At 48.0% G+C, this 24,349-nt stretch overlaps 1 protein-coding gene across 1 annotated transcript in view; it reads left to right on the forward strand.

The window, feature by feature from the left end:
- LOC136106123 (gamma-aminobutyric acid receptor subunit alpha-3) overlaps positions 1-24,114 on the forward strand; it is a 76,767-nt gene extending 52,653 nt beyond the window's left edge. Inside the window, exons 6-10 of the mRNA XM_065846228.2 lie at positions 2,193-2,275; positions 5,906-6,049; positions 7,377-7,529; positions 10,064-10,275; positions 15,854-24,114. Coding sequence (XP_065702300.1) covers positions 2,193-2,275; positions 5,906-6,049; positions 7,377-7,529; positions 10,064-10,275; positions 15,854-16,183 — 922 coding nt within the window. The 3' untranslated portion in view covers positions 16,184-24,114. The remainder of the gene's footprint in view (positions 1-2,192; positions 2,276-5,905; positions 6,050-7,376; positions 7,530-10,063; positions 10,276-15,853) is intronic.
- Positions 24,115-24,349: the final 235 nt, after the last annotated feature.

The raw sequence follows: 24,349 nt of genomic DNA on the forward strand, positions 1-24,349 counted from the left end.
AGCAGATGGGGCTGAACATGGGTCTGAAATCACAAGGTTCATTTCCCCACCTGGCAGAGCGAAATTCAAGGCCAGCTGAGAGTTTCCAGCACAGCCTGGGCTTTGCTGCTGCTCCGTCCCTCGCTCGCACCGGTGCCCGCCTGTCACAGCACCATCTGCCGCTCGCAGCCCCCGTCGCCGCAGCCTCGGAGATCCCCTGCCACCTCCAAGCCACCACTGTGTTTCTGCTTTGTTTCCTTACAGGAGTTTTTAGAGCGATTTGTGAAGTGCTTGGTTTTGTCCACCAATTTTTTAAAAAACAGTCTTTTTTTTTTTTTTTTTAATCATATCAGGTTCGTCCACCTGAAAGAAATAACCTTTATTTTCTTTTTCTTTCCCTTCTTTTTTTTCTTCTTTGCTTTTAGCAAACAAAATCTGAACCCTTCATTTTTTTTTCAGTGTTCATTTTGCATTTGACCAAGCCTCGGTTATTTTCTCTGAAGAATAACTTGCCTGAATGTTTTTCCAGCTGAAGGAAAATACCTCAACAGAAGCTTTCCACTGTGCTGCTTTAGCTGAGTTTTCTACAAGCCACCCTCAGCCTTAGGTCTGTGCACTTGCCCTTTGCATCCACCTGTTGCTCCTGTCATGGTTTATTTGTCATCTTCCCGAGCCATCAGAAGTGGGTCCTTTTTCCTACAAGTGGTTCCTTCAGAGAATATTATATGAGACATCTCCTGGAAAGTTGTCTGTCCTGGCCCCACCTCCTAGGCTGCAGGCTTTGCAGTACTTGTGGAAGGAACAAGAGCTTAGACCTACGTTTTTCAGAGCCTTTTATAATGGATCTTTCAAAGCCTGGCGCCGTGTTCTGCAGCACGCTGCTTTTATGGTTGTGCCTCCCTCACAAAACCGCTTCCTGACGAGGTGCCCTACTGGGATTTAGTGGATGCATAAAGCACATAAGTTGTCCTGCAGCTCCACAAACGGCCCCAGGACACGCAGTTCTCTGGCTGCCCGCAGCATCCTCTGCAGTGCCAGCAGCGAATGAGGTGCCCCACACTCACAGGGCTGTGTTGTACCCTTGTGCCATACCTGCAACTTCATGTCTGTGAGTGACTTTTTTCAGCAAGCCCAGTAACGCTGTGGCTTCCTGACTGAATAATCTGCCAGCCCTCAGCTCCTTCCAGACCACCAAGAAGAACAGGTTGTCATAGAATCATAGAATGTCCTGAGTTGGAAGGGACCCACAAGGATCATGGAGTCCAACTCCTGTCCCTGCACAGGACAACCCCAAAGTTCACACCGTGTGTCTGAGAACATCATCCAGTCTCTTCTTGAACACTGTCAGGCTTGGGGCTGTGACACCTCCCTGGAGAGCCTGTTCCAGTGTCCACCACCCTCTGGGTGAAGAACCTTTTCCTAATGTCCAACCTAAACCTCCCCTGGCACATCTTCCTGCCATTCCCTTGAGTTCTGTCATCGGTCACTAAAGAGAAGAGTTTGGTGCCTGCTCCTCCTGCTCCCCTTGTGAGGAAACTGTAACCAAAAATGAGATCTCCTCTTAGTCTCCTCCAGGCTGAACAAACCAAGTGACTTTAGCCACTCCTCATACAGCTTCCTCTCCAAACCCCTCACCAACTTTGTAGCCTCTCTGGGCACTCTCTAGCAGCTTAATATCTTTTTTATCCTGTGGCGCCCAGAACTGCACACAGTGCTCCAGGTGAGGCCACACCAGTGCAGAGCAGAGCAGGACAGTCACCTCCTTCGAGCGGCTGGCGATGCTGTGCTGGATGCACCCCAGGACACAGTTGGCCCTCTTGGCTGCCAGGGTACACTTCTTCCCTGGAAGCCCCTTCCCTCTGCTTTCCAACATGGTCCAAGAGATGTCCCCTGACCCCAGGTGTCAATGAGCTCTTTGTGCACAGTGCATAAGCAAACAGGAGTCCTGGGCTTTGGCAGATTCTGATTGCACTGCATGGATAAAGATGAACTCAACAGAGCTGAGTTTATACAACGGGAAAGGTGGCCAGATCTGTGTACCTGCTGTTTTCTCCACAGGTGATGGCCTTCTGCCTGAAGACCCAGAGGTTAGCGGCCACATTGTGGCCTTTGTCGCCTTTGATGGATGCAGGGCAAAGATGCTGTGGCAGAAGGGCCAGCTGGGAGCCGCCGCAGCCGCGTGTTTCTGATCATGCCTGTGTTTTGTCTTGTAGGCTAACGATTCATGCAGAGTGCCCCATGCACCTGGAGGACTTCCCAATGGATGTGCATGCCTGCCCGCTCAAATTTGGGAGCTGTAAGTACTCTGATCAGCCTCTGCAAGGAGGTGGGTGCAGAGCTAAAGAGCAGTCCTTTGTGTGTCTACTATGTCCCAGTATTTTAGTGACAGTGTTATTAACTGTTGCTGATGATAATATGAGCATACATGCAATTCCTACCATTGTCAGCAATGGGCAGCATGGAAATCTGTGATCAATTCGGGCTCACGGAATGGGTTAGACACCTACGGCTTTACTGTAAGTTTATTAGGGAAGTGGGAAGAGCAGCTCCCCGTTGCTCTCTCTGCCCTCGGTGGGCAGTGCTGCCTCTTCAGTGCTACCTCAGCAGGACCGGCGTCCATGGAAAACTCAGAGGTGCTTTTCCTTCACCACAAGGTGACCCTGGGGGGACAGATCTGGGAAGACAGCAGTGGTGTTTGGTGCTAGGTGTCCTGTCCAGCTTCCCTACATCACTCCTGCCAATGTGGGGAGAGCTTGAAATCTCTGGTTCCTCTGAGTCCATTCTCCAATGGAGCTTACAAACCGCTTGTTCCTCTTCAGTCTGTCAAGCAAGCTGCTCTCAAGTAAAGGCTTGGAAACCCTGGGAATCTCTCTCTCAGTACCCAAGGGTCTTGGTTTAAGGAAGATTTGCAGGCTGCTGGTGAGCTGGAAGCTACTCCCAGCCTCCCGGGCTTGCAGCTCCTTATCTGCCTGGGCTTCTCATCCTTCCTAGGAACAAGTTCCCCCTTCTCTCCCATATGCCAGTTAAATCTCTTTTGGTTTTGTTCCCGAAGTGAGTGGGAACCGAATTCCAAGTCACTGGTTCACCATAATGTGGAAACAGATTTCCTAGTCCCGCTTTGCCTGAACTCTCTTCCAGGTCCAACAAACTGAGCACCACTCTCAGTCTATGTTTGCATTAGATGGAAAGAGTTACCCACCTCCAGCTGACGAATGAGCCCCCACCAGTAATATCCCTTTTAGACTCTTAAGAAAACAGAGAATCACAACCTTTCTAAACTGGTACTTTCTTACTGTAGCCATTTGGGAGTTAACTAAGAAGAAAGTTGAAAAGTTTGATTGATACCAGAAGAAATCATATTTATCATGTGCATCTGCTGCCCTGCCTCATGACAAAATGCATCCATGAAAGTGGATTATTCAAAAATACTCAAATAAAGTTATTTCTTAGGCAGCACCTAATTAAATGTAGAACTCATTACCACAAGACATCACTAAAGCCAGTAAGTAAAATAGCAAGCCTTAGAGAAGGATGAATTATTAATGTTAATTGACCTTGTGAGGAGGGATATAAAATCTCATACCTCAGGCCTAAACTCTGGGATTATTACAAGACTTGCAGGAAGGCAGATTACTCCACATTTAATTGCTTATAATGTTTCTTGGTGAGGAAAAAGAGATTAATGTGCATATTTCTGCTGGAACACCCTTTGGGGTTCTTCTTGGGTATTTTTACTGATTTGGCCTCTGAACGATGAGAGTTTTGACACAAGCAGCTCAGAGAGATGACCCTGATTACCATGGTATGGCTCTTTCTAAAGCAGCCATCCACATAGCATGTGAACTCGCCCCTCCTGTGTTGGAGTAGGATTAAACTAGTGTTTGCACCAAAAAACTGTCAACAGCTGGAAGCTGCTCGTTTGCAAGAAGCTTAGAGTGCGTCAGATTTGTAAGTAGAAAGACAATGCCCAGGCCAGATGTGCTGTTCAAAGGATAGCCGAATTTTCTTCAGTGACCACCTTCCAGTGATCCCCACAACCTGAGTGGTTCATCAGTGGTTTCCTGTCCCTGTGACACCATGGCAGCCACCCAAAGGGGCGGAGAGCTTGCACGGGAATTAAGGGCATCAGGCATTTCAGATAGCTTCAGCTGCCCATCTGCATCATTCCTTGGACCAAGTGCAGTGAAGGTGATGGCCTTACCTATCACCATGCTCCCTGGAAGATGGATGTGCACAACAGAAAACAACTGTCACAGGACATTTGTACAGGAGCTGAGACTGGGCTAGCAGAAGATGTTGCTGAAGTTACCAGCTCCACTAAATGTCAAAGAGCCGTCCTTGTTTGAATTGGACGAGACTGCATTGCAAGCGAGGCATTGTGCAGAACCAAAACAGCTTCATGGCATTAAATATGTTCCAAGTATCCATGCCATGCCTGTGTGACACCAGATACTCTTCTGTTCCAGACAACGACATATGATGGCAATGAAACTGTGGGCAAGTTTCCTTTGTAGACTGAGAATGGCGGTGGGTGAACTGGGACTGGTAGAGCAGGAGGTGCTGCCCACCAAGGTGGAAGAGCATCGGCAGAGCTGTACAAAGCTGGGCCTGAAGGAAGGTGGAAGTCTCCAGAAGCACGTTGAGAGCTGGAAGGAAGGGAAAAGCAGCGTGTTGCGTGTTGGATGAGAGATGCCAGCCTGCATCAGAAGTGCTTAGGTAGCACACTGGCCTCCTGAGAAACATTGGCTGATCATCAAAACCACTCCTCCTGCTTTTCACAGCATCTGCTTAGTATTTAATAGGTTTGCCAAAATCTACAGTGCAGGGGTAATAGTGATTGTTTAAAGAAGATCAGAGAAATCTGGTTGTATCAGGACAGGATCGTCCACAAAGCAGGAGCTGAGACATTTCTGTAGCAGACCTGACCCCAGCCAAAGAACTCCTTAATGTCTTAAAAGGAGAACCTGGTGGTAAAAATAAGTTAAAAACTTGTTTTAGTGAACTTTATTCTTGCCTAAAAATCTGGCATAGAGTGGATATGGACAGGAAGCTTGGGCATTAAGGGGAGAAGTAGTTCCTAGTAGATTCTGGAGAGACTCAATTTCCAGATACCATAGGACTGGCAAAACCAAGAACATGCAGGCACCATTGGGAAAGAGAGAGGCTGTGGGGACAAACAGGGATTTGGTCACAAAGGCTTATTAAGGTGATGGTGACTGTGTGTGTTAGAGGTGTTTGCATATGGGGAGCTGGGCAGGTGCAATGGAGAGGGGAACTTGCCAAGCCCCTGGAAGGGTGCCCTGACCCTGAGCCCAGCCTTACCCCAGGCAGCAGCCCAGCAGAACCTGCCTGCTGTTTCTCTTGCAATGTTCGGGCAGGCTTTGTCAGCACTGCCCGCCCTCACTGCCCGGCAGATCGGCCTGGAGGCTGGCAAACACAGGGTCACGCAGGGGAAAAGGCATCTTGGTGGGAGGGGCACAGCCTTGGAGAGGGTTGCTTCTGAGTGAGGGTGAAGACTTTTTTCTTCTTAGCCTAAATTTCAGCCCAATTTGCATTTAGCCTTTTGGTCCCTGGCATGGCAGGGCTGCAGTTGTCCTGCTGCCCCAGCAGCCTGCTGGTCTGGACGCCTTCCTACCCTGTCTCTGCTTGGAGCCAGCCCTCGCCGAGTCAGCACGTCAAGGGGACAGCGTGTCTCTCAATGACAGCGCTCTGCCTCTTTTTCCAGCTCCCTTCCAAAAACCCCAGCTCCTTTTTGCTCATTTGATTTAACAGTTGCTGAACTGCCTTGGTCTCTGGCCACGCTTGGCTGTGCTCAGCCATGTGGCTCTGAGGAATGCATAGCAGGGATTAATTTGGCTGCAAGCTAATTTTGATATATTTTAGGTCAGGCTGAAGCACAGACCTCATTCTTCTTTCTCTTCCACAGATGCCTACACAAAGACAGAGGTGATCTACACCTGGACACTGGGGAAGGATAAATCGGTGGAAGTAGCAAAGGGTGGATCTCGCCTGAACCAGTACGACCTGCTGGGCCATGTTGTTGGGACAGAGATGGTTCGATCCAGCACAGGTACTAATGGGACCGCAATGCAATGCATGGGCTGAGCACACTGTCAGACAAGCCGGACCCATAGGCTTTGAATGCCACCTGTGGTGTAACTATAAAGACAGCACCACAGAACTTCCCAAGCCATGTGCTGCTGGAGAATGTGGCTGGGAACGTGGAACATTCATCAATAGGCAGCGAAGGTTTAGCTTTCAGTGGTTTCCACTGAAAGAGCCTTATCACCCATACTCTCTAGAAAACTGATTTCAAGCATCAAAAACGATCCGCTATGCAGAAAACTTGCCCCACCTTGCCCAGCTGGTTCTTGGTGTTGTGGGTTCATTTGTCTTGGATCTCTTTCCAGTCCCTCAGGAGAGCATTGCGGGCAGGGGAGATGAAAGCAACATAATGTTCAGTGTGATTTTTACTGCATCTGCTTACACAAATATTATCATAGCTAATAGAAGATTATCCCAAACAAATGTTTCCCCTGATTAATGACCAATATTAATCATCTTTCTCTCCCATCTGCTGCTCCTCCCTTCCCCTCTGAATCCAGGTACTGAAAGCTTCTGTTATGTGTGTCTCTCATCTTTCATTTTTCTTTCTCTCTTTTTTTTCTTCTTCTTCTGTATGCACCAGTAGTTCTCTCATTTGAGGATATTTCCTCTCTGGTGCACTTGATTTTAATAGTGTCTGTCTGTAACAACTCACATCACCTCCCTTGGGGAAATGTGGAGAGTCCAGGGAACCAAACATCATAATATCTGGCCCATCGCTCTATTTAAGTTGTAGTAAAATGTACAGATGAATAACCTGAAGTGGCAAGAAAGCTGCTAAAGGCTTCTATGTGTAATGGTTCAGCAAAGCCACACTCACAACAAAAAGAGGCAATAATCCAACGAAGTATCCAAAGCTTTGGGTGGAGTAATAGGGCATGGTGGGAAAACAGGGACAGCTGCTTCTTTGGTTTACAGCCCAGACCTTTAACAGCAGAACTTGCCCTGATTTTTGAGATAGTTACAGCGAGGAAAGGCAGAATATTTTCAGGATCCTCAGAGAAAATAAAATCCTTTGTCCTGAAATCCTACTGAAGCACTGTTAGGGTCTCTTTGGGCTTGAGGTATCTTAGCCATAACGTGGCTCCCTGGGCTGGAGCAGAAGGGCAGGAGCTGGGCCAGGAGATTCCCAGAGGCATCTTGTGCCTGGGGTGAAACAGGGAAAGCCTGGTTGTTTATTGAGCAGTTTGTTCAGGACAGATCTTTAGTGGTTCAGAGATGGGTTGGTGGCCAGCTGGCCCCATCCTGGAAAGCGCCGGTGGCTCAGCATCTCTAACCGCCTGTCTCTGCAGGGGAGTATGTCGTCATGACCACACACTTCCATCTCAAGAGGAAGATCGGGTACTTCGTGATCCAGACCTACCTACCTTGTATTATGACGGTCATCCTGTCCCAGGTCTCCTTCTGGCTTAACAGGGAGTCCGTCCCTGCCCGAACGGTTTTTGGTGAGTCTGGGAGGACATGGGCACCTTCTCAGGCTGGGGGAGAAAGGCACCACAAACTGCCTTATCATCAGAACTGGTCTTCTCCAGGACTTGACCAGCATCACTGAAGCTGCTGGCCATTTCCCAGAATAGCTCTGAGTGTCTTCCCGCTGCACTGACTCGCTGCAAAAATACTCCTGTGTTTCTGTTACAAGCCAAGTCATGACTATTAACAGTAATCAAGGCATTGATCATCTAATTATATGCATTTGGCTATGTCTGCTTATCTATATTGGCTTTTGAGTTGAGGAGAGGATAGGTACATGGGGAGACATTTAAAGCTCTACCTTTAAAGCTGCTAATGTGACCCTGGTCAGAGCTCTACATAACAAGTTCTCGGGCTGAGGTACTATAACTGCATGGTAAATAGTATATTGTGATTATTTTCTTCCTCTGGTTTCAGATCATCCCTGCGAGGCAAAGTGTCAGTGCACATATATGAATCGATTTTGCGAACATTTAATAGCAGAATTGGTTTGTGCTTTCCTGCCAAGACCTACACACACTCACGGACCAGGTGTGCTGGATGCTGCAGGACTGTATTTCCTGGAAATAACAGTCCCCAGCACATGCCACTTAACAGAGAGTATATTGGACAAAAATCACCAAGCAGAGAAGGGATATATGGTACCATCTGCTCACCTTTTTGAATAAGACAGAAAGTGGTGTGGTTTCAAACATCATGAAGCATTTTCTCTATTGCAAAAGAGTCATGATAGCAATACTTTCCCAAACCCAACAAGGCTGAGGTCCTCCTTTCCAGACCCTTTCCACAGGCTTAGACCTCATTCCTGTGCTGTGGACTGGGACGGGACACAGAGAGGGTCACAGGTGGTTCTGCACCCTCCTAGGTGGACTAGAAAGGAATCATTATGGGTTTTGTGTTCACTGAGGCTCGTGAAACGTAGGTCATGAACAAGTTCTAAAAGTCACAGCTGACCCCAGCTTCTCCCCGTTAGCACCAGGTTGCTTTCCCTTCTCTGGTGACACAAATCCTACAACCATCCCCAGCACCGAGTGCAGCTGTGGGGAGCTGGGTGGCCAGTATGGCCAAACTGGTTTGCACAATCCAGACTGCAAGAGCTGATTTCAACAGTGATAGCAGTGAAGAAGAGATATGGCCCCTCAGCACCCACTTTTTAGAGTTTTCATCCAGCAGAATGGAAAAGGGAGGACTCAGACAGAAACCACATGGAAAATAGGACCAGCTCATGCATATAGAGAGTCATCAATGAACTTTCCCCACTTACCTGTGAATCGTTTGCAATTAAAACCCACAAAGTGGACACTCGGACCCCATGTCTGTGCCCCAGGTCAACTCTTACATTTACACCAGTTCTGGAGTGTCTCTGCACTCCCGACACCAGGGTTGAACCCTTCTCTGAAGATATTTGATTCCCTCCTATGTTATCCTGAGATGTACAGTTAGGCTTCCTCAAGCAGCAGCTCAGATTGAGCAGGAAAGAGCTGACTGAAAAATTAAACCCTATCTTTGTGAAAAATGTCTTTGCTCCCAAATTGCCTTGCTTTCCTATTAAGAAAATAATGAGAACTCCAATTGTTTATTCTTTTTTGCTGCCCCTCAGAAAGTATTGTCGACAATATTATCGAAACTCTTCAATTACCGGGAGTATGGCTTAAGGGAAGTGAAAATTAGTCAATATTTTTATAATGTTTTTAATGCATTTTTAATTGAAAAGCACATTATTGGGGAAAATGGATAGCAATGGTTGCTTGCTTTAATGAAAAAAGAAAAAGCTTTAAAAGGCTTTTTACAACAGATCATTTTTTGAAGATAAATTGTAGTGACACTCATTCTGGCAGCTTGGGCCACTGATGGCTGCTTGGCTGTGACAGCAGGACCCAGGATCCCAGATGTGCGTCCATGGAGGTCACAAGATACTTTTTCCAAAATGTTGAGAGAACCACATGGGATGAGTGGCCAGTTTCTGGTCCCCCATGAGGTTCTCAACCTGTCGTTTTTACTGTTACTTTCTTATTTTAATTTTGTTTCAAAAGTAACCAGAGGCTCCTCCGTGCGATATTCTACATGAGGGAGCTGGGTCTAGCATCACACAACTTACCATATTAGCAGATGATGAATTGAATGCAGGTGTTTACCTATGAGCTAGGACTCTTTTACAGTGAGTAGAGATCTAGCTGATGGAGCTTGGGGAAGATTAATCTCATCCTAATGCAGATGTTTGGCATTGATCATATGAATTGAAGATATTCAAAAGTGAAGCAGAGAAAGCCCTGAACAACCCAGAGCTGGCCCTGATTTGAGCAGGGGCTGGAGAAGCAGACTCGCAACCTGGACTGTTTCATTATTCTTTGAAATGCACCACAGACTTGTGCTGGGGAAGACTCCCTTAATTATAGTGAGAATGTGGGCCACATGACCTGGTGGAAATAACAGCTGTGTGGTTTGAGGAGAAACTGGGTGAGTACGAGCGTACGGTCTCACAGCATCCTTGTCTCCTGCTTTTCCGCAGGTGTCACCACCGTCCTTACCATGACCACACTAAGCATCAGCGCAAGAAACTCCTTACCTAAAGTGGCGTACGCGACGGCCATGGACTGGTTCATAGCCGTCTGTTACGCCTTTGTGTTTTCTGCGCTGATCGAATTTGCCACCGTCAACTACTTCACCAAGCGCAGCTGGGCTTGGGATGGCAAGAAGGTGCTGGAGGCTCAAGAGATGAAGGTCAGCCCTGTGGCCAAGGCCGGGGAATAGGGGGCGGTGAAGAAACGCTGCACGAGAGAGCTGCGCTGGGGCCAGGAGTGGGTAACATGCAGCCCCACAGCACTCCGGGAGGCTGGATGCTACTTACTGGGTTCCCCAGCTCAGCTCTTAACTGGAGCGGTTCTTGAGGGTCAAGGGAGGAGGAAGGGCTTGGAGAGCTGGTCACTGTGCATAGCTGGAGAAAAACCCCCAGGTATAACTGCTCACTTTTCCCCCTGTCCTTCTGCATGACCGTTTGCCAGCGGAAATGTGAATGCATGCATGTTTTGACTGTGCCTCACCAGTGGTTTCCTCTCTCCTTTCTTTTCCCTTTAACCCATAAATGCCCCACTCCATGTTGCTAGCATGCCACAAAAACCCAAATATGCCATGGGATGCTAGCCTTATCAATGGAGATGGTCCCGTCCTGCTGTGTCCCCTGCAGCTTGTGTCTCTGACTGCAGGTGTCCCCTGGCACAGGCCAGCATGTTGCAGTGATGGGGAGCTCTAACGCTCACACTGTTGCCCACAGCTGCCGGCAGCTGCTGCTTTGTAAGCTCAGGCCAAGAGGGTGGGTGGGAAGCATGCAATCAGAAATGGCAACTGGCAGTAAGTCAGTGCCTGGTGTTACCCACGTTTTCCCTTCTCGCTAGGGATCAACCTCTCTAGCAGCTTCCTTCCTGACAGCCGCCGCTGCCTCTGCTCGTGCTCCCTCCTCACTGATTGATTCTTGGCTGCATAGAGAAATCACTCATTGTAGCATGCTGCTCCTTGTTTATATTTATTGAATCAATTTGAAAATCAGCTTTGTCCTTGTTCTCGGTTCTGGAGCCTTTATATTTTCCTCCTTTGCATTTTAATGTGTTGTTTAAAATTGTTGTGGGGTTGTATGCAAATACCTGGCAGAATTGCAGTTAACTTTTGGGAAGAAAATAACAAGCCATCTCTCTGGGATGGAGGTCAACGCAGGAGAATGGAGGCCTTATGGAGAACCACAGCCGTCACTGAGTGTTGAATGCCTCTCTCTTGTGTTTCTTGGACTCTATCTGTTTGCTTTTGCAGCTGTGGTCTGAGCAACAGACTCATGGCAGAAAGGCTCCAGCGGAGGCTGCTTGATGGTTTTCTACTTCCATCGTGAACAATAACACTAATCTGGTCTCTAGAGATGAGAGAAGCCTTTCCCGGGTCATTGGCATGAGCGAAGGATCAGAACAGGTCCTCAAAACAACCATGTCCCTTTCAGGGATGGGCAGATGAGCACAAATACAGGATTCACAGAGTCTCGAACAATTACGTGAGCTGGGCACAGCTGAAAAAGCAGTAAAGATGCTCCTTAATTTATTCATTGACCCAGGACTGCAAGACTAACAGTGCTGAAACAATAGGGTAAGAGCATGCAGCATGTTTGAGAATGTGGTCATCAAACAAGAAAACTAAGGAGGACCAGGAATGTTTCAGAGGGAGTGGTCTTTGTGAGTTTGCTGCAATTGGTATGAGATCGGGGAATCAGGAAGGACTCAAGTTTGTGGATACTTTTCCAAACCAACCCTGATCTTAAGCCAACCTTGATACTTATCTTAGAAGGCTAATCCATTCCCAGCCTCTGCAGCTGAGAACGTTCCCTGAAGAGTGGTGGGCTTTCGGGGAGCTTGGGAATACAAGGTGTCACCATATTTGCTTTTCATCTTTATTCTGTTGAATATTTCCAAGTAGTGAATTTGCCGTGCAATGAAGATGCCTCCTTGGCTCAGTTTCAGCCTTTAATTAGCTCTTCTTGAAACAATTGACAAGCCAGGTGGTTGAAACCACTAAAGAAAGAACATGCAGAAGAACGACTATTGGCATTTCAAAATGTTCGTACCAGGAGTAAAACTACCAGTGACAAGCCCAGGCTGAGCCCTGGTCTCCAGAGAGCCTTCCCCAAAGCCAAAAAGAATGCTCTTTATTGATATAACGGCAAGGATCCTCACTCTAGGTTTGATTGTTTTCTTGCATGAACATGAAAAAAAAAATCAATAAGCATCAACCCTTTTCTCACCTTAAATGTAGGCGGCAGCAATGCTTCCCATCCCATTTGAAAGAAATCACTACCTTGCAAAAGCTGCTGATTGCTGACAAGCACTCCCAAGGTGTTCACCCTCAGGGCTGGTTCCATTCTTTCTTTCTTTCTCTCCTTTAGCCAGCCCATCAGTTTAGATGAGAACAGAGCATTTTTTTCAGGTAGAATCTAACATAATGGGCAGATCTTGGTGACTTGCTGGTCTCTGTGTCATAAATGATCATGGCGATGCTCTGGCTGTAGCCACAGTTGGTTTCTGGTTCTAGCTGGAAGCTACTCTGCACATACTCTATAGGTCTCCTGTAATGAAAAGCAGGCAGATATCACCGTAGATGTTACCAAGAACTCCCTTTAGTGCACATGCTGATAAGTTTTGACTAGTGTTTCTAGAACCCAAAGTCTTTGCAAGGCTTTCCTGCCTGCCACAAGTATGTCTGAGACTAGAGATGCTTGGAGGTCATTAAAGTGACTTTCTTCTATAACAGCAAGTGGCAGACACCTAGCATTTCTTAAGCACTGCAGGTATTAGTGATGGTGACCTTCAGAGTGGCCTGTCAGAAGGATAGTGCTCCCAACCCAAGTTTCTAGCCAAGGAGCAGGTGCAGAGAACTAAATCTATAGCAGATCATAGGCGAAACCAGTAGTTCCCGTAATTTAGAGGTTCAGCGATTAGCTCCTCAACAGAGGCCTGAAGACAAGAATATTTAACAAAAAATGCTATTATTCCTTAGCGTGTATGCTGTGGAAGGACTTGTCAGACTGCAATATCCAGGGAACATATTTATCACTATACCAGCCTTCACAGCTTTCCCCTCAGGAAAGCAGCGCAAGGACATCATAGTGCTGTGATTCAATCTCCCTGTGCCCAAACTGGGCCATAAATGTAGGAATTGCTGTGCAACATAGATGTGTTAAATAGGACAAGTTTTCTAAGGAAATGTGGGGTTTCCTCCTGTTTTTCTTCCCTTCTGTTTCAGTAGGACATGGAAGTCCTCAGAGATAAAGGTGCTGGGGGGGGACAACTGTGCAGCTGACAGCAATAAGCACATTTTGCTTTGTTTTGTTGTCAAAATCTTGCCCAAAATGCTTATTTATAAAGCACAACCTAGTAAACATGAGGCTGAGCCATTTCTTCTGGCGTCTCAGGAGCAGAGCACATGGCCTTGGTGGAGACAACCTGTGCTCTGGGTGCCTCCCAAAGGCCGCCCAGGCTCCCGGTTCTGAGCAGGGCAGAAGATGCTATGGGCAGCAGGAAAAATGCCCAGGCTGCGGGCTCCCAAGCCTCTGCTGTCTCAACAGCCTGATCTGAGGTCTAGAGAATCCCAAGTCGATGCCTGGAGGCTCTGGATCGCAGTAATAGGAGCAGTAGCTTGTTATCACCACCCACAGGATTTGTATTTGCCTGATTTCCCTCTGCTTCAGCCTGCTGCTTCCAAATACCTTTGGCCAGGGGAGACAGATCCACTTTCCAAGCTCTGGGACAGAAACGCTAGCCAGGTTGAAAGTGTCATGCCACTTGTAGTTATCTTACTCCTGTAACAAATAATGTGGCTGATTCATGCTAAAATAGTCACAGTGCACTTCAAATTGCATTTCGTGAACAACAATCATTTTTTCATTCCTGATTATTAATTGATTTTATTACCTCCAGTAGCTGTGTTAATGAGTAATCATACGTAAGCATATTTAAATGTTTTATAAGGTGAAACATCTTTAGTCTTTTATTTGCTTCTCGTCAACTCTTTAGCAGGAAAAGTTCACCTCCTGTGCAGGGGGTACATGTTAACATGTTGTTATGATTGCAGAAATCAGTCGCCAAGTTAATCATTAAAGATCATAACACCCTCTCCCATAATAGTCTGAATATGGTCTGATCAGTGATTTAGTCTGATCTGGAGTCTGAAGACATTTAGACCTCCTTCTATAGCAGCAAGTTAATTTCTGTAATTGCTGGCATTATTACGAGGCCGCAGGCCTGGCTATGATGTTATTGGAGAGGGGTTTAAAGATTGCACAGAAATCTGCTTCTAGTGTCCCTCTGAAAATCACTGTGGAAAATTAATTTCCCAAGATAACCAGAAATATCTATGGTGATTGTGGACACATTTAGAATGGAAGTACAACATGAAAGCTAAAGCACGCGGAGCATCTCTGCAGAGCAGACTGGGTGAATATGGCCTTTCCAGCTCCCAGTGCTATCCAGCAATGCTGCCTGATACTAGTTCCCAGGCTGGGATGGAGAGATGAACAGGTCCCACTGGCTGCACGTTCTCCCCTTCTCCTGATGGTCACTTTGTACGTGGCTCCCTCTCACGTACACGCAAGACCATGCCATGCACCCCTGGGACATGCCCGGATGAGCCTCAACTTGTGCTTCTGTAGCTTTTAAATAGAAAACAGGATCCAAAGTCACACCTTGTTCTGAGTTTAGATATTAGATTCCCACCATGAGTCACTGCTGTGTCTAATGTTGGCTCTTGGTGTAATTACAATGGACACTGCATCTAGAGTACGTGAGCACAAGATGAAAAGCTTCCATCTGCCCTATAGTGCTGCATTGAGCAATCCCGAAACGCAGGGCTAGTGTAAATACCTTCCATCTCTTCTGTGTCTTACCTGGGTAGGTCATGAGGTGCTCTAAAGGGTCCCAGAGGCATTTTGGACACCATGATGTTAAATTGTGAGGTATCCCTGTGAGGTATTCAGGGCATTGAGGCAGTGTATGATATGGCCGTGTAATATGGGGCAAAATTAGTGCTATGCTGTCACCCACATTCTTAAAGCCATTGGCTTTCTGCTGAAAAGAAAAAACAACACAAAAATATAATTCTCTGCGATGTCTCCTCCTCTCATCTTACCCAGGAAGCAGCCAGCAAAGCAGAAAATCAAATTCTTCCCCCAAGATGATCACAGGGGGTGTCATTCTTTTCTAAAGGCTCCATTCCTGCATCATGTCTCCATGGCTGAACCTTACATGCAACAGGTAACACCGTCCAGCTGAGTGAGAAAATAGTTCGAGCCTGCATTCACTCACACTGACCTGGCGGCACTTGGACAGTCAAGGATCCACACATCTGGTGCAGCTGCTGCTCAAGTGTAGCTGCACACATCTTTTTATACCACTGCTCTGATGTAAGGGGCTGCCAGGAGGCTACAAACCCAGCTCTGTGGCGTCAGTTATTCGATGTACAGCAGGACCCCACTCCCAGGCCAGGACCTCTTTGTGCTGCATGCCAGGATTACACAAAGTAGCTGGTCCACCCAAGTCCAGAATGCCCTTACACTCCAACAGCCTGCAAGTGGTAAATGTCATGGGTTCTGGCCACTTTCTCACCACATTTTCTTTCCCTTCCACAATGCCGGCTTCTTGGTCTCTTGCTCCTCACGTCCCCTTCCATCTTCTCACGTGGGCAAGCAGGTAAATTCAGAGGACAAAATGTTTTTCATGCAATTCTACAGTCACTTCACCTCTATTATGTTTTTTTCTTCCACCTTCCCTAGAAAAAAGAGCCAGTGGCACTAGCAAAGAAAACCAACAACACCTACAACATTGTTGGCACCACATATGCCCTCAACATTGCCAAGGACCCTGGCCTGCCCACCATCTCCAAGAGCGCTGCTGCCACTGCTACTGCCACCAACGTACCCCCCAAGATGCCCCGCAGAGAGGAGAAGCTGCCAGAAAGTAAGAAGACATACAACAGCGTCAGCAAGGTAGACAAGATGTCCCGCATCGTCTTTCCAGTCCTCTTTGCCATTTTCAACTTAGTCTACTGGGCCACATATGTAAACCGGGAGTCAGCTATCAAGGGAATGATCCCCAAACAATAAAACCGGTCACACAAACCTTCCATCGGTGAGCACCATCCAGGCAGGAATTCTCCAGGGCTTTCTTATTTCCTGTTTTGTTAAATTATTATTGTTCATTTGATATTATTATTACTATTCAATCGTTCTTTTATAATGTAAAAAAACCCTGTGATTTTAATTTAATCCCATATGCTTTGTTTTTATTTTACTTTGTCTCTGATGACGAAAGGAAAAAAAAAAAGATCAGAACAAGTTGTGCCTCTAACATTGTGAGTCTGTTGTCCCCCATCTGTCCAAGTCACCTTGTGCTTCTATCTCTCCTCTTCCACCTCCGGCCACTCCCATGGTCTGCCTGCCACTGCCATTCCATGCTCCGCTCTACTGGGGGCTGCTGCGGTCCACCCCGCTTCTCCTCTTCTGCAATGGACTGCCCTAGCATGGTGGATGCTCCTGGTGGCCTGGGCTCAAGGACGTGGAGGCCTCCAGAGTCAGTCAGTCAGCCGGGCTGCTCTTCAGTCCCTGGCACTCTGTGTGAGGTGGTAGGTCCTGCCTTGGCTGCAGATGCAGGTGAGAGGGTATGTCGAGGGAGCACTGCAGCATGGACTGGCTCCTAGCCCAACACTGGGGGCGAACCCACCACTGCTGTGGTTAGTTGGAGCCATTACAAAGGTGGAACAGGATGGCAGCATTTTGTAGGTGTCTACAGGGCTTCTTGCTCTGTCTTCACCAAACCCAGCTGCTGGTTTTCTCCATGTCTGTCTCCAGACAAGAACAGGTGAGAAAGGTCTTGTCTGCCACCCTGCACTCTTGGAGCAATTCGTATTAGAGGGTGGAGTGGTTTTTACCAGAGAAACAGTTTTTCTCAGGGTCAGTCAGGAAGTCAAGGCAGGAGCTTTATAACGCCTTGGAGGAGACAGTAGCTGTGAGGCCGCATGCATTTAGCATCAGGACTGGAAGTCACAGAGTTCATGTTCAGATGAGTGGTTCATCATTTTGTTTTGGCCCCATCCACTTAGCCTTCTTGGCATCTCCTCTCTGTCCCAGCCCCTTCTTCCACCTCCTCATTCATCTTCCTTTGGTTACTCAGCAGCCTTCAGTAGTATCTCACTGCTTGCCAGTGGATTTAGACAGAGAAGCCCCTACCTCTCAGGTAAGCCACGCTGATGAGGAGGAGCACAGCCCAAGGAAGACCAGCTCATGGCACATCCCTGCTCCAGTGCACCAGAGCAGCAGCAATGTTGGTTCAGGCCAGCCAGGTGCAAGGTGCTTCCTGTGGCACACACCAGGGGCCACTGTGCCGCCTGTGAGGGTGGGTAACGGGACAGTTGGTCCACAAATACCTCCCTGTCCCCGGTGAACAGGTAATGCTGAGCATCCTCAGCACCATGGGAGAGTAGCAAAGGGGCTCTTTGAAACAGCAGGGTGATACTGCTGTCCCAGAGAACCATGTGAGCCAGGTGGCATCTCACAAAGCCATTGAGGTAAGACCCAGCTCTAACACCTGCACTCTCCTCCAAGGAAAGCCTTCCAGTGCCTTGGAGAGAGCCTTTTTCTCCCTTCTCAGCCACCACAGTCAAGGGCCCAAAACAGTTGTCTCCTTCCCAGCAGCAGCACAAGATGGTGGCATCCAAGCCATCTGTCCCCCCTCCCTGGTGTCCAGACACATGGATACACCATCATGCTACAAGGAGGGACATCCTGTGCCTGGTGAGTTCTCATCCCCCACCCATGGGCAGCACTGATCCTGCCAGCAGCCCTGCTCCCAATGTGGGATGCACCCCCTCTTTCCTGAGCCTCCCTCGCACCCTCAGGCTGCCCCCCTGAGCTGTCCCCAGCACATTTCAGGCGCATACAGCCAGGTTGAGGCTCCAGCACCCCCAAGATGATGTCTTCAGCATTGCTTTGAGCCACTGTGCTGAGCTCGGTTTCCCCCTGCCCATGCAGGACTGAGGCTGAGCGAAGGCACAGGATTTTCCCCACCTGGAATATCCATGGGGATGGCAGGACAGAGCGGGGAAAGCCAGGGCACTTTGTCCTGTAGCATGGGCAGCGTTGCTGTGTGTCCTACCCATCCCTTCCCAATCTTGCTGGCTCAACAGTAATGCAGTCACTCCCCCTGCAGTGAGGAGAGGAGCTCAGAGACATTTAGCTCAGCCCCCAGTGCGTCCAGTCCATGAGCACATCCGCACCAGCAGGCAGCATTGGGCAAGAGGTGGCAAACCGCGCCGCAAGCCAATGCTAAGAAAACCATCTCTTTATCCTCCCCCACAGCATCTGCACCCCAAACCACCCATGACATTTCTACAGTGCCTTTCACCCCTGAGGGCTCCCCGCTGCGGGGTGAGGAGAGGAAAGCCTGGGAGCTCTCCTGCTTTGTGCCCAGTTTTGGGCTGAGGAGCAGAGGGAGGGAGGGAAGGTGCACCCTCCCCAGCCCCTCTGCTGGACAGGGGGGACGTCCCAGCTGCTTTTTCACCTGGGGTGCCTGGTTCCTCCTGGCACTGGCCCCACTGCAACCTCGTACCCCTCACCACTGAGGCCCCCTCTGCTCCCTCCATGCCAACACCATCCCCTCCAGCAGTGAGCGCCATTGTCACCACCCTTCTGCTCCCTGGGTTTTCCAGTGGGAAGTGCTATGCTAACTGGCCATGAGGCTGTTTGTTTTGGAAACAACTTGGATGTCATTTTTTTTTAAATAAGCTAGATGAAGTGTATCTCATAAAACATTCATGTCACTATAATACTCAGGCCTAAGTGAATGGAATAGAAACCCTAAAAAAAGCAAAACAAATATAATAAAGTGATAACAAAGAATATATTGTGTTTACTAACAGAATTACATCAAAGGCAAGTTTAAATACGGGATCTAGTGACTTAGCTGACTTGAGCTGGCCCCAGCACAGAGATGATCTCCTGTGCTAGCCTGGGCATTCCTTAAAATCCCTTCTACTCCAAGAGCCATGTCCTACCATGCATCACCTTGCTACATGTTCCCATGTCTGGTGGTGTCTGCTTTGAAGAACTCTCCATAAATTTTCAGATCTTACCATCAGCTTCTCAGTGGCCCAAGCACCTGTGGTTGCTGCCTTTGCTGCCCACCCAGGGCTGCGCAGGCTCAGTGCCGCAGGGTGATGCTCCAGGTGCTGGGCACAGACAGCATCAGGGCAGCGCCTGAGCCTCCTCCCTTCCTGCGGGTGAGCCGATCTGTCTCGCCAAACTGTCCGGGTGAATCTCCCGCCTGTCTCTTCCTCCCGTCCTTCCCTCCCTGAGACACTGAGACTCTTGTCCAGGACGCATTCCACTGATCTGGCTTGCCGGTGACACTTGTCTGCTGGCTCATCTTTGCTCTTCCTGACTCCAAAAACTTTGCCTGATAAAAGGCTGCCTTCCTGGATCTGTGTTAGCATGCCTTGAAAGCCAAGTCAGTTCCCACCAAAGCCTGGCACTGACTCCAAGTCCTTCTGCCAGCTGGAAGCAGAAATACCGGCATCCTTTGCTTAAAGACAACAAACCAAACAGGATTTGTAGTTTTGCTTCCAAGCAGGGAAGCATTTCGTGAAGATAGATAGTTATAAATAAGTGGTTTAACATCTCCTGCCAGCAGACATCACAGAGAAGATAATGTTCTTTTTTTAAAGATCTGTCAGTGGCTCAAATTGGGATGTTTCCTTCCCAGCTGACACGAGGCTGATGATGGGGGCTTCTTCTACAGGCATGCTGGGCCAGAGCTAACCTAGCATCAGTTACTGGGGTTTGCTGTGTGCTGTGATGGTATCTAAGGGCTCCATTTTTATAATTTGTCCTGTATAGGAACAGATCTGTACATGGCCATTGATAGTCTAATCATAGCTATACACAGAGTGGGTGCTTCATTTCACTGTGAACCTCAATATTTCTTTTCTCCTGGCAAGACCCAAAGCCTCCTTGACTTGACGAGAGTCTCCCAGGCAGGAATTAGGAGTCTTTGAGGGTGATAAAAATTATCTGTTCAGTCTGGGCTCCCATTCTGTAGCTTGCACCACCTGGGATGCACACAGTGTATTCCAAGTCTGCAGCTGGATTTCTTCTGAAAATGTCAGAGGGACATTTTGGCACTGGTAGCTTGCTTCTTCCCTCCTCTGAAACTGCATATGGGCAAGAACAGTGTGGTTCAGCTGAGATCCTCCAAGCCAGGGAGGCAGCATGCGGTGGCTGCTGTGACATTTCTGTGGGGTGACCTGAGAAGAATGTGGAAAAGTGGCCTATTGGTGCCACTCGTTATTCTAAAGGGCTGATGTTGTTACCCCCATACAACACCTTGAAAGCTTCTTGAACAAAGCAGGACTGTGACACATGAGACAGAGCTTCCCAGTTCTCTTCCATGCGTCGAGTTCAACATAAGCAAAGCTGGTTTTGCCACTCCCGTACCAATCCCTGCCAGCTTGGTGGCACTGGTGGGGTCCCAGTTAGTTTGCTGTAGGACAGGCCCTGTGCAAGCAGACCCCACAGCTGCAGTTCCCAGACACAAGCCATTGATGCAAACAAGGTCAGGACTGGCCTGTTTCCTTAAGCCTATTCTACAAAGTGCATTCATCTCTCGTCTGCTGCCTTTGTTTCTTGTGCCCATATCTTGGATTCTTTTCAGCCATCCCTTGGGGATGATCATAGGGCTGTAACACATACCAGGAAAAGGTTTCTCTTGCTCCACATCACCTCACGTGGGAAGACCTTCTGTTCTGCTAAGAACCTCGCTGAGACCTTCAGAAACATGAAGCTGTTGCCTTTCCTGGGGGGTGCTGTAGAAATGGCCTCTTTGCAGCTGCAGAGCAGTCAAACACACGTTGCTCTTAATGGATGGATCATGGTCAAAGTGGCTACTGAGGACAGGTACTGCACTCTCCCAGCTTGCCAGGGCATGCCATGAGCAGGAGAGGACCGGGCAGCTCTTGAAGGACTTACCTGTGGAACAGTCTGGGAGGGAAATTCTAGTGCGCCCCCTCCACGTGCTTGGTCCTGGGGCTGGTGGAGAGGCCCTCTTCCCCAAATTGTGTACCTCTCTAGGCCCACACTTTAACCCACCCGCTCAAACACCTGTGTGGATTTTGCAGAATGAAGAGAAAACAATATTTCCCTGACTCCTTGATGGCTGTTGGGGATGGGGAGGGCTCAGCTAGGGTGAGGGTCACATTCATGAAAACATCTATTAATGTCAAAGTAGGGAGAAAAAAACCCAAACGGTTCACCAAGCATCTTTCCATATCAAGCTAAACTACTCCTGAAGGCATTTTTGGCAAGAAGCCACAGCACAGATGAGATTGATGGCTTCTAGGTATAAATATTTACAGCTTGACCTTGTTCAGTCAGCCAAATGTTTTTACATATATATATATACATGCACGTGTATATTTATTCTCACAAACTCTTTATACCTAAAAGTCAAACCTCTTTGTCTTTGAAAGAACAGATGGCACTTTCAATAATTTCACCTCCCTCTCATTCTCTTTGCTAAATCTTCTGGAAGGAGGTGCATCGCCCTCCAATGGTCCTCAGGTGGCGTTGGAAGTGGGAACAAAGGGAGCGAGGAGAAGAGTCTCTCTTCACACTGGGGTCTCGGTGCAGGTTTGCTGCGTGGACCAAGGTCACTGCTGGCAGTGCTGCCCAGTACCTTTCAGGAAAACTTAGTCCCAGATGCCACAACTTCTCCCACACAGCCCCTGTCCTGCCCCACACTCTAGGATGTTCCCTGGAAGGCAGTGTGGGTTCTCAACAGCTGAATGCCATAAGCAGTTAGGCATAACCCTATAGCACGACCAGGGAATGTGTAGCTGAGCATTGCAAAGGGGTGTGAGGTCTCTATCCCGAGCCTACTGAGGGAGCACAAAACCTAGTGAGATCCATTCCAGCTGTTCCTGGCCAGAGGAACACCGCAGGTAGGGGCCGCACTTCAGCTTGGACTCTTCTGCAAAGAGAAGAGACGTGCTGGCGCTTGGCCACTGCTTGCTGCTCATCCAGGTGTGACGTGCCCATACGTGACTATGTGCTAATTGTGGGAGGGCTCAGCAGAAGCGCAGGCCTTTGCTGCCACTGTGCTCTGGACCCACACCTGATCTCACCTCAGCACAAGCAGGGCCAGAGACAGATGTTGGGCAGCCCATGAGCGTTGGGGGCCTGGTAAATGAGTGGTGTGCAGCCTTTAGCAATGGTACCCAGCATGAGCTCCCTTAACATTGCACCTTTGTCTCCCTCATCTTAGGAGAAACATTTAGGTAGCAATCCTGAAACTGCACTTGTAGCTCCTATATTCCCTCTTCTGCTGCTGGAGAAAGGCTGTTGCGGTCAGCAGCAATCACTGCCTGTGCCTTGTGGTGTCCCAGCCATAACAATGAAGGATGTCACCACCCATAAGCAAAGAAAGCTGGTTCTCTTTCTAGGTCCGTGGTAGCCTCGCACCATGGGAATCTGTGCTGCTATAAACAGCACAGAGCATTAGGCTTGGATTAGTCCTAATGTTTGACCTGTCATCCCTCACCAAAAGTGGGGTTAGGCTGGTTTTTGCTCATGAAGCTCTAGGACAGAATACGGTGTTCTAGATACTCTTCCCTATTCCCTATTGTTTCAGTCTTTGCCAGTGCAGATTTCTTCTGCACACAGCTTTAACAATCCCATCTGCCTAGAGAGGGAAGCCTGGTCCCTGTTTTGCTACATGAATCAGGATGCTCTGACAGCCTTCAAAGTCTTTTGGCTCTTCCCTTCACTGCTCCTTGAAGGTCCTGTCAACTTGATAAGTCCATTGGCTCACGTTATGCTCCTACCAGCACTCCATTTTCCCTGTAAAGTCCATTAATTCCTCCTGTCTTTTTGCAGGGCACCCAGCAAACATAACGGCAATCATATATTGAATTATTCAATCTTTTCAACCACACAAAAGTAGGGGCAGATTTGGGAAACCCAAGTCATCGCCACATTGCCTTCTCCAGGTTGTATTTAGAATTGAAGGGCTTCTCTCCATTGTCAAGAGGGAGTTTCTCAGCCCACCAAGTCTAGTCAGGTGCTCTCAAAGTGTCGCGTCATCTACTAGATTGTCACTGTTAACTGACTCGGGGATAGCCACAGGCAAACGTCCTATCTGAAGGTGAGGGCTCCTGCTGCTTCTTTAGCTGCAGCCCTTGTGCCCAGGGTAGGAAAGTTGCATTAGCATCACACTAGGACAGCCCATCATGGGAAAGAGCACACCGCAACAAATGGCCAGCGAATATGCTCATTTTCACTGCCTCAGGTCCAATCTGTGCCCCAGTATGTTTTCTGCGTTGTTTTCCATCTTGTGAGACTCTCTTTACTCCATTATGAGAAGGAATCTAGCCGGCAGCAGTCTAATGCATGACAATCCTGTTATTACAGCTGTAAATAATTAACAACTGGAAAAGAAAAAAGGCATTTTTTAAGTTTTTTGTTGACTTTCTTTTCTCTATTGACTAGCTGGTAGCCACTTTCTTAAGGGATTTCTCATGGAAACTGTGACCTATCTTCTATTTCTCTCTCTCTCTTCCTGAGATCTGTGTTTCAAATGCTTTTTGGTGGAATGTTCAATGCCTGTTTGTATTTTTGAATCGTATTTTTCAACCTTGCTGGAAAAAAAGAAACAAAAAAATTGCCCATTCTAATTGGCAGGGTTTTGAGTCCTGCATTTTTTTTCAGCTTTTAGCCTTTTTTCAATAAGTTAAAGCAACAGGAAAAAATGTCTCCAAAAATTACAGTGAAGTTCTGAAGAGAGATTAGGAAACATCCGAAACAGGAACTACACGAATAAGATCGGAAAGTTGAGTGGAGGACTCTTCTGGCCACATAATAACCTCCTGATGCAACACACAAGGCAGGACTAGACCTCTTCACTGAATTAGATCACTCTGCTTTTCCACTCTCCCCACTCTCTTGAACTCCGATCAAAACAAATAAAAATTCATATTTTAAAAACAAAACGTGTCGTTGTTTTTTCCGTGGTCTGTTTCTCAAAGCCAAATGATGTTGACATCTTAATCCAGTGTTTCATATACTCAGCTGTGACTCCTCACCAGCAAAGGGCCCCTCCCTTTGACATGCGTCTACACATAGAAACAAATATACGGTACTGCTGTGCATCGTCTTGATGCGTCTTATGGAGAGCCCAAATACCATCTGCTTCCCAAGGGACCTTATCCTCCCCTTCTCTCACCT

Source organism: Patagioenas fasciata, chromosome 11, assembly GCF_037038585.1.
Source record: "Patagioenas fasciata isolate bPatFas1 chromosome 11, bPatFas1.hap1, whole genome shotgun sequence".
Lineage (NCBI taxonomy): Eukaryota > Metazoa > Chordata > Aves > Columbiformes > Columbidae > Patagioenas > Patagioenas fasciata.